The 14,987-nt window shown below is 39.5% G+C and overlaps 2 protein-coding genes across 3 annotated transcripts in view; both read left to right on the forward strand.

Annotated features, from left to right (window-relative positions):
* Nucleotides 1-14,780, forward strand: part of LOC127650299 (NACHT, LRR and PYD domains-containing protein 3-like) — a 47,288-nt gene extending 32,508 nt beyond the window's left edge. The window contains 3 exon segments of the mRNA XM_052135627.1: nt 1,528-1,701; nt 7,635-7,681; nt 13,469-14,780. Coding sequence (XP_051991587.1) covers nt 1,528-1,701; nt 7,635-7,681; nt 13,469-14,034 — 787 coding nt within the window. The 3' untranslated portion in view covers nt 14,035-14,780.
* LOC127650290 (NACHT, LRR and PYD domains-containing protein 3-like) overlaps nt 1-14,987 on the forward strand; it is a 201,274-nt gene that overhangs the window by 34,709 nt on the left and 151,578 nt on the right. The window lies entirely within an intron of this gene.

Consider the following 14,987-nt stretch of genomic DNA (forward strand, 5'->3'; position numbering starts at 1 on the left):
GTGGCTCAGCCTTTACATACAGCTCATATGCGTTGCACATATCCAGGATGGTGATCACAATTTCTCGGAAGAAACACACATACAACAAAAAAACCCAGCCTTGCAAAAACACAAGGCAGAACAATAATTAATCTTCCATTCAAACACTTTCATCAACAAATATCATGTATACACTTCAAACAGTGTATTAACTCAATATCTTGACACTTGCACACAACATTATCACTCTTCATTGACTCGTTTGCATCTTCACATGTGATTAACTTTAGCCCAACGTGCAAAATAACACTAGCTCACACACGATGCATAAGCGGCCTATATGAACGCTAATGTCACACTACTGATTTGCCGCTGAGTCTGCAACAGTTTTCTTGTAAAATGTCAAGTCAATATACAAAAAACAACTCACCAAGGCAAGAATTTCACATCTTATTTTACAAGAAGATAATTCGCGGTGCTTTTTGGCGCTCCGTGTATCTACATCGGTTTTATTCTCGATTCTCTGCCTTGTCTTCTTCTCACTTCGGCCAGCTCTTCAAAGTTATCACTTTCACTCAGAAATGTAATCTTTTGATTGCATTCAAATTTCTTTTCCTCAATATCTACTTTTTAATGTGGAGTATCTGAAGATCACTCAGGGTGCATCTGCTTCGTCTGACTCGCTCGCTCTCTCTATGTTTTTGACAGCAGCAGTGTGGCCCGCGCAGTCTCAGGACGCTGCTACCATTGGCTCATTGGAGTGTCAATCAATGCAGCAAGATCCATTATTGGACGAAACACTTTTTCTTCTAAAGCACTCGTTTTTCTCTCTTATTCTATTTTTCTTAATTTTCCCATCTTTTTACATATCTCTCAACTCATCTACTGGTAGCCTGGATCATCCGGGTTACACTTACTTAGTTTAATCATTTTAAACCATGATTTTAACTATACACAAGTAATATTTACATTACATTCATAGTGTTAGCCAGAGGAGAACTGGCCCCCACAGTGAGTCTGGATTCTCCCAAGGTTATTTTTCTCCATTAATCAACATCTTATGGAGTTTTGTGTTACTTGCCACAGTCGACTACAGCTTGCTCACTGGGGTTATTAATACAATTATTATTTAATTATTTTTAAACACGAAAAGAATCATATTTTATCTAAATTGCACAATGATGATTCATCGACTTTATAGACATAAGTTTTATCGTCTGTTAATGCTGATCTTTTGTAAAGCTGCTTTGAAACGATGTGTGTTGTGAAAGGCGCTATACAAATAAACTTGACTTGACTTGACTCCCTAATATCTCTTCCAGTCGCAAACTTAGTCTTACCCAGGAGGTCTCTCATCCAGGTACTGACCAGGCTAAAACTTGCTTAGCTTCAGTGGCAACCAGTCTTGAGCTACAGGTTAATATGGCTGCTGGTAAATGCTGATGTGTGTTTGTAGGTTATCTGACTGTTGATGTGCATTTGTAGATTATTTGACTGGTTATATGCACGTTTTTAGATTATCTGACTGTTATGTATGTGTGTTTGTAGATTATCTGGCTGTATGGTGACAGAGGAAGGCTGTTGTTCTGTGGCATCAGCTCTGAGATCAAATCTCTCATGCCTGAAAGAGCTGGATCTGAGCTACAATCACCCAGGAGAATCAGGAATCAAGCTGCTCTCTGAAAGACACAATGATCCAAACTGCACACTGGACAAACTTAAGTATGTTGAGCTGTAAAACCCTGTTTATACCCATATTAACCCCTTAAACCCAGGCCCTAATTGGTCTTGAATTTATTAAATGGTCTGTAAATTCACTGAAACAGCACCTGTATTTATTCCTTTTAAAAAATTTAAATCCTTAACAAATACACACAGAAGACATATATTTTTAATGTTTCATTAGAATGAGGACTTTTTGTAATCATTATATTTTATATAGAATATTATTTTTACTCATTTTAGGAAAACAATTAAAAAGAACAATCTTTAAGCATCTGTCACTTAACCCTTTCACATTTACTGCTGCATATTTGTGATGGTTTATGACTGGCACCCTTAGAGTAGCGTCACACATTAGTGCTGTCAGATTCAAATCTGTTTTCATGCCAACACTAAACTGCTCTGCCCAAGTGCCTGTAATTCATATTCACACAAACTGAAGCTCATACAGTCTTTTCAAGCACATGGTATGATTCTTTTATGACATAGACATCCAAATGGTCACAAAATTACTACTATAAAAGTTTACAGTTCGTATGCAAACAGTCAATACAAAATTGGGATCAATGTTCCTCGCAGCCATGTCTGTTTACATTAGGTGATCGTTCTGTTGTCAATCACAAGTAACTCAAACAGCAACTCAATAGTCTTTTCAAGCACACAGTACGCTCATTGAAACAGACAGCCAAATTGTCGCAAAACATCACGATAACGGACAACAGCTCACCTATATGCAGTTAACACAACAGGGAAATGCAATCATTCCAGTCCAGCCATCTTTGTTTACATTAGGTGACAATGTGTTTGTCACACACTCACACACACACACACACACTCACACACACACACACACACACACACACACACACACACACACACACACATATGTTGGTACTCCTATCATAATGAGGACTCTCCATAGACATAATGATTTCTATACTGTACGTGTGCTATCTCTGATAGCACACGTACATCAACCAGACGTCTATTTGATGTGTGTTTACATCTTAACAACATCTATTTTACATTGTTTGCTCATCTGCAATATGTCTATAAAATGACAAATATTGTCTCGAATGTCAGTAAGACATTCAGCAGATGTCTTTGAGACATTTATGATCTAGAATGTTGTAAATCTGATATTTAAGATGTTTAGTAGATGTTGCTTTCCAGATGAAAAGATTTAAAACAGACATCAGAGACGTACATATATTAAACCTTAAACACACACAGTCACAAACATTGGTAGTCCTATCATTATGTGGACTCTCCATAAACACAATGATTTTTATAATATATATTCTATCCCCTAAACCTAACCCTCACAGAAACATTTGGGATATTTACATTTAAAAAAAATTATATATTATGTATGTTTGAATTACAAGGACACTAGAGATGTCCTCATAAACCACATTTATAGCATAATACCTTCGTAACTACTAGTGTATAACCTAAGAAAACCACCAAACACACACACACACAGTTTACAGACAGACCGTATTGATGATTTCTGACTATTTATATAGCTATGTATAAAAGAGTAAGTAAAACATATACAGTACAGTAGACAAAACCCATTTGTTTATATGCTTAGTATATACAGTATTTTTGAATATATTTGTATCTATAAATGTTTTAAAATGACAAATCAAGAATTCAGTATATTACTCGTCTACACTCTGAAGTGTCACGTGACCTCATTCTAACAGATTTTGCACTCTTTTGATATTTTTTGTGTGGACATAACTCACTCTGGGGGGCATTCAAGGGAATTCAGAACCTACTCATGAAAAGGGAAAAACAAAATTATTCATGGTTTTGATTTAGAAAAAAACACTTCTTAAAAAACCACCCCACCTGAATCTTATTTAAAAGTGTTTGCAATCATAAAGTTCTAATCCCCAACAAATCACCCTCTATTAAGAACATTATTATTAGGGTTACTGATCACTAAATCCATCCATCTTCTAAAGCCAACTGTCATATTCAGCGTCACATGTACTGGAGACTATCCCAGCTGTCTCGGGACATAATCACTAAATCATCATAAACCCCAACTCATATCCAAGATTCCCACCTGTCCTTTACAGTGCTTTTGGACTTTAGTTGATGACTTGAGGGCAGTCCCCTAAATACAGAAAGGGTGACAAAGGGCAAATTTTATTAAAGAAGTGTTAGGAATGAAACTTGGATCTTGTTGTAGTTTAGCACACAACACTTCTACCATCAAGAATTCTTCGGTCCCTTTCTGTGCATGCCCAGGTAAGTGCAGTCGGGAGTCTGCGTATCTGGAGACTTCATGAGGGGAGAAGAAAGAACGACAACACACGGTTGTTTCTATTCAATCTACTCAAAGTTTATTACGGCAACCATAATATTTATACCTTTCATATTACAAAGAACAACCAACAGCCAATAGTATAGTGATAGCAAGACTTGCGAGACAGCCAAGGACAATAAATGTTGACCGGAATAGCATGGGAACGGTAATCATATGAGGTCAAGCAGTCCTGGATATTTGTTATGTCTGACTGAGATATTTAGCTAAGGAAAAGAGTATGTGCTGGTTGGAGTGCAAAACATTCTGAAAGAGGATAAGACAATTAAAACTAACAACATCTATGAAGGTCATGGACTCTTCGTGTGTGTGGTGTGATTCTGTGATTCGCACACATACATTCATAGTTAGATGTCAAACTAAAGACAGCATGTACAATTTATATTTCTCACAAGGTGCAGTATGTAAGATTCAGAAACCCTTGTTATTAATGACACCTGTGGCCATGAAGTGAACTGCAGCAGCTACCTGTTGCTCGTGATCACGCACACACTCCATAGGGAGGAGAGCGAGCGAGCATTTACCAAAACAATGACGTAACGTAAGAGACTGAATGTGATTCACTGGCATCATGCTGACAGATGAGGTAGCATAATTAAAATGACACAGTTATGATTGTTTTACTACAAACTTTGAGACTGTATATTATATTTGAGTCTCCAGTGCTGGAACAGGGCTAAAACAAAGTGTGGATATCGGTCTGACTATGTGAGACTGTAGTTTCAATAATCACTTTTCTTTGCATGATACATTGACTGCATTTATACGATAGCCGATGTCGGTGTTAGCTAGCTAGCCAGCTTTATCAATAGCTGTTAGCTAAATGTGGTGGATGATGACAGCAGCTGTTTATAAAATAGACTGTACATTATAAATATGTTGACACAATTCAGTATTGATGTGATTCATCACAACTGACATTTTGATATATCGATGCGCTATTGTTTTATAATAATAGATTATATATATTTTCTGTATAACCAAGTTACGTCACACTAATGAATGTGTCTTTTTGCATTATCTTGAACATTTTCTAGCATTCATTTCATGTGTTATTGTAGTTTAGCTAAAATGACACAGATCAATCCTTATGGCTCAATATGTCACATGCTTTGCAGTTATGTAAGATTACCTGTCCAATAAAAAAAACACCAATTCAGGGTCAGTTTTGATCCCCAAAACCAAACGAAGGTCCATCCAGGAATCAAATGCCCTGCCGATTTTCACTCTAGTTTTCACTCGACCACGATCACATTCCCGCCTAGCCAGACGGGATTCAGTAGATCAATGTTTTTTGGCTTACTCAGAGTTTGTGTTGGAGTCGGTGTTGTGCTGGGACGTTTGCTGGATTCATCTCTAAGATAATGTTGTCTAGTGTTGCAGTTTGTTGTCACTGTTGAATAGTGGAAGAGAAGCACTGAGGCTCTCGGGAGCGCACATAAACGGCACATATTTGTGATTTTCCCGGCAAAAGCGACCCGCTCCCTTCACATGAAAATCAGTCTACAGGCTTTAATAGGCAAACTAGGAAGTCTGTGAAGGACTCATTTTATAAGTTGTGTTACAAGCTGTTCACACATTGGCAAAAAAAGGTGCTGCTTGCTTGAAATAACCAAAATATTGTTGAAATGGTTTTGCAGTATTTGGTTGGGTAAGACTTTCCCTTTGTATTCGATGGGGAACACAGTGGACAGTGACAGTGATTCAGGGAAAAGGTCTTTTAGTCTCTTAATTCAGTTTTCTTGCCTTGACAGTAAAAATCAATTCTATATCAAAACTGCTATTCAAATAAAAGTGACATGTTCAAATCTTACGGATCATAACAGAAGCAGCATCACTGGTAAATGATGCAAGAGTGTCTGCAGGTCTGCATTTCTCTGCTGTAATGATGTTGAAGATGGTTTCTGTAATAGTTGCAGCATCTCCAGTAGGGATGTAACGGTTTAACAGTTTCACGATATACCCCAGTTTAATAATAGATGATTTTCACACCATAGACATTCTTATTCACAGTATTGCATGAATATAATTTTTTTTTTTTTACTTTTCTAAAATCCAAATCAGTTTAATGATGACGTCATCAGATACATTTGATAAATCGTGATTTCCTCATTTTACATTGAATGGACACTTCATTTAAAGGCACGGCACAGGCTCATCTCACCACAAAGACATGTCGGACCCTGAACATTTATTTACACCATCAAAAGCTTTTTCTTGGTCCAAATATAAAAATCCTACATTAAGATTATTGTCTCTGGCAAAAGAAATCAGATCATGTATTCAAAACAAATGATCAAATATTGTGCGCTTAGGAATACAATATGACTGGTCAGCGTGAATTCATTTAGATATGTAAAGTTTGAATCTGTTGGTTAATGCTTTGGACAGTATCTTATAGTACATTTATTTCACTGCTGAAATCTGCAGTGTGAGAGTATTTTGGACATTTTGGGTTTGGCACCATTAATGGTTCTCAGTTATTCTGTTTGGAAAGTTTGTTGCATCGTCCCATGAAATCTGTGGAGGATAATATATTTAGATGCAAACGGATTGTGTTTATATGAAATGTTACGATGAGCTTATTTTCATTGTATAATATTTATTATTTGCTTAAGTGCAGCACAACAGCAAGACTACAATATGTTTAATACTAATAATATGTTTTATTTGTAAAGTACTAAATAGGGTTTATAAAGTGCATTAGCATACAGGAAATGAACAGTGATACTGTAGCACATTTGCTTGTGTTGTGCTCTGTCACTGTATTAAGCTCATTTAAAAAGTGTTACAAATAAACACAATAGCACACAAATATGTTTAAAATGATGTACAATCACATTAATATAGGATTTTTCACAGGGGGGGTGTTCAGTCAGTGATCAGTCTGTGGTGTCAGTATAAAGTCCAAAACCACTGGTACTATTGGGACGAATAAGAGCCAGATAAAAACTTACTGCTGCACTTTTAAAAGCGGCGCTAACACTGATCTGGAGCCGTTTCATAACCCAGGATTAAAAGTGTTGCTAATCACCTTTCAGAGTTACAAGTGTGAAACGTTACTTTACTGGAGGTTAAAGCGGGGTTAAAAGACAATAACGCAGGGTTAAGTGCAGTGTGAAAGCACTTGAGTTTATTGTTGGTGGGATGTTGTGTGTGTGTGTATTGCAGGGGTGTCAAACTCAGTTCCTGGACCCCTCACACCCCTCATGTGTTGTAAGACTGTCAGTGGATTGAAATATTGAATCACGATTAATCACATATTTGTTTTGTTGTTAGTGTTAACACATTCAGTTCCAGGAAAACTAAATAACAGTCCTGTGTGTCTTTATTAGAGTCTTTTCTGAAAGTTTCAACTAGTTGATAAAAAAAAAATTTGATGGTTTTACAGCCTCTTTTTTTTAATCATGCCAATAAATCTAATAAATATAAATTTATTTATTTATATTATTATAAATATTAATTCATGAGAGGAGAGAGAGAGAGAGAGAGAGACATTCTCTGTGTGTTATTTCAGATAAAATCACTTTGAAGTAAGTTTCAGGTGAGCTGAATGTGATGTCATCATTTGTGTGTGTTTGTGTTTTTATAGTGTGGATCATGGAGGAGAGTTCAGGATTACAGCAGGACTACACAAATGTAGGTCTACACACACACTCACACACACTTGCACACTCACACACACTCACACTTGCACACACATACACACTCACACTTGCACACGCATACACACACACACACTTGCACTTGCACACACAAACACTTGCACACTCACACACACACACACTTGCGCACACACACACACACACTCTCACTTGCACACACACACATACACACTCACACTTACACACATACACACACTCACACTTATACACACACACACACACTCACACATTCACATACACACTCACACTTGCACACACACACACACACACACACTTGCACACACAAACACTTGCACACTCACACACACACACACTTGCACACACACTCTCACTTGCACACACACACACACACACACTCACACTTGCACACATACACACACACACACACACACTCACACTTGCACACTCACACACACACACTCACACACACACACACATACTCACACACTCACACTCACACACACACTGGTTTAGTGATTGTTGTGTTATAAGTGTTTTTTCTCTTCTTGTGTTCAGATGTCTGTGATCTCACACTGGATTCACACACACACACCCACACACATGTTGTGTTTCCATGTTTTATGGGGACTTTCCATAGACATAATGGTTTTTATACTGTACAAACTTTATATTCTATCCCCTAACCCTAACCCTACCCCTAAACCTAACCCTCACAGAAAACTTTCTGCATTTTTACATTTTCCAAAAACATAATTTAGTATGATTTATAAGCTGTTTTCCTCATGGGGACCGACAAAATGTCCCCAAAAGGTAAAAAAATTCAGGTTTTACTATCCTTATGGGGACATTTGGTACCCACAAAGTGATAAATACACGCTCACTATCACACACACACACACACACACACACACACACACACACAGGTTTAGTGATTGTTGTGTTTTAAGTGTTTTTTCTCTTCTTGTGTTCAGATGTCTGTGATCTCACACTGGATTCAATCACACACACACAGACACACATACACACACTCACTATCACACACACACACACACAAACACACACAAACACACACACACTCACTATCACACACACATACACACACACAATCACTATCACACACACATACACACACACACACACACACACACACTGGTTTAGTGATTGTTGTGTTCCCTTTACAAAAAGCTTCACTATGATGCTGCGCTGCTAAGTGCTATGGGGAACAACCCTAGTTGTGACCGAGCTGAATAATGTGTGAAACACGTCAATGAACATTGACTGGAATTTATAGCCTCGGCTGATGTAATCATTAGATGCACCTGAGGCCAGGCTATAAATGGATACGTCACCAGGTGTCGTCAGAAACTCTTTTTTCAGAGCGATTCTGTTTCTGTGTGTTTTACAAACCCTGTCAAAACTTTCTTTCCTCTGTAGGAGTTAGAATTGTGGTTAGACAGTGTGCAGTGAACCTTTTCTTTCCTCTTCTTTTTAGAAAATATTATATATATATATATATATTTCTAAAAAAAAAAAAAAGAGAGAGAGAGAGAGAGAGAGAGAATGACTGAAAGCCGCAAACACTGCATACGTTTTGCTCTGTTTGTTTGGGAGTAAGAGCACGCTGCTCTCGCATTGCAGCAGGGCGGGTCGCGAGCACTGCGATTTGCTTTGTAGCTCGGCTTCGCCTACGCTTGCTTCCGGAGTCAGCACTCACGAAAAAAAAAAAGAAAAAAAGATCGTTCGTGGGGCTCTTGCATGGATTTGGCTGAGGAGCAAGAGACGGGTTGATCCCTTTCTCTCACTCTCTCCCCAAACCTAGCTGGTCCTTCACATGTTCTCGAAGCGCGTTCCGACGCTTCTTCGGATCATGAGGAGGATCGCGATTCTCTTCCCGCCTCCGAGCTTTCCGTCCGTGATAAAAAATCTATGGAGGAATTGCTCGATGTTGTTACTCGTCTGGTTGCCAGATTGTACTGGCCACGTGAAAAAGAGACCCCAAACCCTCCAAATTAGGGGATAGATTTTATCTTCCAGTCTAAGAAAGGAAACGCCTCATGAGTCCCTTCCCTTCTTTGATAACCTCCATGAAGAGCATTTTCGCTCATGGAGGAACCCCTAAAAAAAAATATATATATATATATATAGATATTTTCTTCCCGTGTTCACATACCCTCGACGTCATTATATTCGACTATCGTGGGTGCTGAGGCACGGGGGTATTCAGTGATGCCGCCGGTCGAAGAGACGCTTGCGGGCTATCTCTCGCCGGGCTTGGCATCGTCACTTAAGAAGCCCTCTCTCCCCTCAAAGCCTTGTAGCACAACCTCCACTTTAGTGGGAAGGGCTTATCAAGCAGCAAGTCAGGCTGGTGCTGCTCTGCACACTATGCTGTTTTACAGGCATACCAGGCTGACCTCCTGGACGACCTGAGTGTGGGTTCTGCGCTTGATGAGCAAGCCTCAGACCCGCCTTGGTCCTGTCTGAAGGGAGGCTCAAAAGCAAAGCGTGGCGAGTCGTGCTCCTCCTCCCAGGGATTGGGGACAGTCTCGCCTCCCTCGCCAGCCCCCGAAGCAAGACCTCAGGACTATAATTTCTAGTAAGAGAAAACCCTGACGGTCTTGCGCCTAGATTAGGGGGTAGCTCCCCCCAGGACGGGGTGCGTGCTTCACTTCACCCCTCCCGGTACCCCCTCGAAGCCCCTCCATTCCCGCCACCTCTTGGTGTTTCGGGTTGCAGAGGCTTCCGTCAAAATTGGGTGTTTTCGCTGTTCCTGCATTTCATTCAGGACGCGAAACACTCGACAACCCCTCAACAGGAAGTGTTCAAATATAATACCCATCTCAGAGATCCTGGCAGCGTGGAAACTTCTGCCAGATATATTCTTTTCTGTGGGTCTTATAAGGGCGTCAGGATTTAATTCTCTCACCGCTTTTCCGTGTTTCAACGGCGTGTTCTCACTACCGTAAACCGGATTTCTTTTTTATGTGTAAAAAAAAAAAAAAAAAACTCAGTCTCCTGGTTAACCCTCTGGGGTCTGAGGGTATTTTGACATGCCTTGAAATTTGTGCTTTTTTCAGTTGCTTAAAAACATATTAATGGCTAAAGTCTGATAACACTGTATTCAGCACAAACTGGGCTACAATAATATGTGAGCAACATGTGTGTACATGTTTGTATTTTTGAGAAAATAATGTTTATGCATGGTTTTTGAAAAAACAAAAATTTTAAGTCACTGAAATAAGGCCATATAACACATACTAAACATATGTCCACAAGACTTTGGAGAACTGGATCTTGTAGCCTAGAGTTTTTGCTACAAAATGATGTGAAAATCATCCTGATCACTCATTCATACAAAACAATATAGTCATTTAACTTTTGTATGACAATTTTAGTGTTGAATGGCAATATGCATGGAGGCGTGAACTATCATGAATATTGATTTGATTCACATTGATGTGACACAAAGACCACTCCTCTGGGCCTATCAGTGAGGAATGTGACAGAGAGAGAATTAATGTGAGGAGACTTAATGATCAAAATCAAGTTTTAAGTTAAAAGAAGTAATCTGACTATATATTTTCTTTACATAAAACTTTACTTAATTTTAGACCTACACTACCGTTAACAGAAGTCTCTTCTGCTCACAAAGACTGGATTTATTTGATCCAAAATACAGTTAAAAACATTGTGTGAACTCATTTTACTTCAGAAATCATTATAATATGCTGAATTTCTAATATGGGCATATTTAAAGTGCATTTTACTCATTTACACCTGAACACATATTTGCAAGCACAAGCTTTGTTGATGATAACGAGGCAGCATAAACACGTTAAAATATAATCTAACATTCATATTATTTTTATATCATATTACATATGAGTCTACACAAAAAAAGAAGACCCTCTATAATTTATAATCATGTATTGATTTTATTTATATGACCATAAATGACGGAGTATTTTAAGTCTATGTTGCTGCTATGTGGAAAAAAAACAGCAAAACGCACCGGCGCGTTTGCCGACCCCAGAGGGTTAAAGGGGCCATGGTATGTGTTCCCCTTCCAGAGAGAGAGTTAGGTTATTACACTAAATACTTCCCGTTTCCCATGGAGGGCGAGGGGTGGCGTCTGGCTTAGATCTTAAAGCTTGAACTGCCCGTGGGTGTTAAAGTCCAAGATGATGCCTGTCAAGACGGTCGTGTCTCAAGCCCTACAACTCGTTTGGCTGGTCACCATCGATCTTATGACGCACTTCTATACTTCATTTAGAAGTTCTTCCACAACATGGAAAGTTCCTGAGGTTCGCTTCCGGGGGCGAAGTCTTCCAGGGTCAGGTTCTTTCACTCGGCTTAGCCCTTTTTACCCGCACATTCACAATGCATGATGTAGCGCTGGCTCCTTGTGACTCCGGGGCATCTGCATTCTGAATTATGTAGACGACTGGCTGATCCTAGCGCAGTTCCAGGAACTGGCAGTTCAGCACAGGGACATCGTCTTAGCTCATCTGTTTCTCTGGGGTTGAGGCTCAACGCCAAGTAAAGCGTCCTCTCTCCCACCTAGAACACTGTCTATCGGGGCATCGTATGGAGTTCAATCACAATGCGGGCACAACTGTCTCCCGCTAGGATTGAGTCCATTCAGATCACCCTGAGCAAAGTCAGGCTAGGTCAAGGTTGCACTGTTATCAGTATCAATGATTTCCAGGTCTCAGGGCGACCGCGTCCACGGTGATCCCTCTGGACCTTCTGCTCATGAGACCGTTTTTGTTGTGACCAAAAGCCAGGGGATTTCTTCCAAGGGCCAAAACCCCTAGGCTAAAAAGGGTTACGCGCCTCAGGTTTCGTTCCCTTTCTATGTGGTTCAGACCCCGGTTTTCTGCCTTGGGTCCCACTCTAGGTGCGTCTTGTTGTCGCAGGCTGCTAACGACAGACGCCTCCCTGACGGGCGGGGTAGCGGCCTTAAGTGGTCGTCCAGTTTAAGGGGATAGGAGGGTCGTCAGCTCGGTTGTCACAGTCACTGTCTCGGGTTGATGTCTATATTTCTGGCCCTGAAATACCTCCTCCTGAGGCTGCCATGTCTTGGTGCGGGTGGACAATACAGCGGTAGCTTCTTACATAAATCATCAATGAGACCCATGTTCTTGTCAGCTGTATTTCTGACACGTCGGGTTCTCCTTAGGGCCCAGGGCAAGCTCCTGTCATTCAGGTCAGTTATATCCCTGGATGCCCGTATATGGGAGCAGATTTACGGTCCAGACAGAAAATACCAACAGGGGAGTTAAGAACTCCACCCTAAGGTAGTAGTTGCCCAGAGTTCGCCAGCAAGGGTTTTTGCCTCTTACTGATAGCACCACGCTGGCCGAACAGGGCTTGGTTCTCGGAGCTAATCTCTTCCCTCGACGGCTCGCCTTGGGCGATTCCGAACAGGAAGGATCTTCTATCTCAGGCACAGGGCAATATTTCATCCCTGCCCCAAATTGTGGATTCTTTCATGTTTGGCCCCTAAGGGTAACAACTGAGGGACACAGGGCTTTCTCCTGAGGTTATCGAGACCTTTTTAAATGCCGGGCTTTTTCCACTTTGAACAAGTTTGGGTGAGATCTTAGGGCAGAAGAGGACCTCTTCGCCTCTATGAATAGCGCAATGTCTCCTCTACTTCTCCCTGAAATCACCCAGCCCCCTTGGGTCTGGACCTTAAGACACATACATGACCCAGAATGTGCACACACACACACACACACACACACTGGTTTAGTGATTTTTGTGTTTTAAGTGTCTTTTCTCTTCTTGTGTTCAGATGTCTGTTATCTCACACTGGATTCAAACACAGTACACACTGGACTCATTCTGTCTGAGGGGAACAGGAAGGTGACACATGTGAGAGAGCGTCAGTCATATCCTGATCATCCAGAGAGATTTGATGAGTATCATCAGGTTCTGTGTAGAGAGAGTCTGACTGGACGCTGTTACTGGGAGACTCAATGGAGTGGAGATGCCGCTGGTATATCAGTGTCATATAAAGAAATCAGCAGGAAAGGAAAGAGTGTTGACTGTTGGTTTGGATTCAATGTAAACTCCTGGAGTCTGTACTGCTTTAATAACACATTCACTGTCTGTCACAATAAAAACAGCACTGACATACGTCCCCCTTCACACGACTGTAAGAGAGTAGGAGTGTATGTGGACTGTCCGGCCGGCACTCTGTCCTTCTACAGCGTCTCTGACACACACACACTCACACACTTACACACACTCATCACCACATTCACTCGACCCCTCTATGCTGGATTTAGAGTTTATTCTGATTCCTCAGTGTGTGTGTGTGAAATGGATCATCAGAGACACACACACACAACTGGATGAGTGAAATATACTCACTGTATCTCACATCAACACAACTCCAAACTCTTTCTAGAAATAATTTCATCAATGAAACTGATTGAATTCAATACAATGACAGTACTTTGTGTCTCACTGTGATGTGATTGAACTTATTTACTATCAGATTCAATAATAAAAATAATGATTTTAAAATCCCAAATACTTCAAATGAATAAATGAGTCTATATATGAACTCTTTATTAAACACACGGCACATTCAGATACTCATTGTTTTATTTATACTAAATAAACATTTACAAATACAGAATTCTTGTGATTTTTCTACAGTATATAAATCTTAATACTTAACAGACAATTCTAGAAAAAACAGCTTCACACTTTTGCATTCATAAATGGATTTATAAGAACTAATTACAGGATCATTTAAAGTTGGTGTAAATTTGACAGATTTGAAGAGTTCACTCATTGATAAAAGTCAAATGCTGTCATCATACACACACCCTCATGTTGTTCTGAACCTTACACATTTTTATTCTGTGAAACACAAAAGGAAATATACGGCAGAACATTAGAGACTGACATTCTCAGTCACCGTTTACTTTCATTGCATCTTTCTTTTCAATTGAAGTGATTGACTGAAATTCAATATTGCAAAAGCTTCTGTTGTTTTATCCAAAGCGCTTATTACAGGGACAATAAGAGAATAATTTACTGTAAAAAATTACATGTGCTCTCGTTCTTTTTACCATTAATTATACAGGAAAATCTTTTTACATTTAAATAATTACATTTTTACATAATTTTATTGTAAAACTACTGTATTGTCTTTTAAAATATATGAAAACATTTGACTGTATATTTCACAGTTAATATTTGATAATCAATGAACATTTTATTTCTGTAGCATTTTTACAGTATTTTACTGTTTAAATTACTGACATTTTTTACAGTTTAAAGGCTCTTTTTCGTTTATT

This window comes from Xyrauchen texanus, chromosome 10 (genome assembly GCF_025860055.1).
Source record: "Xyrauchen texanus isolate HMW12.3.18 chromosome 10, RBS_HiC_50CHRs, whole genome shotgun sequence".
In the NCBI taxonomy this organism is placed as follows: Eukaryota; Metazoa; Chordata; class Actinopteri; order Cypriniformes; family Catostomidae; genus Xyrauchen; species Xyrauchen texanus.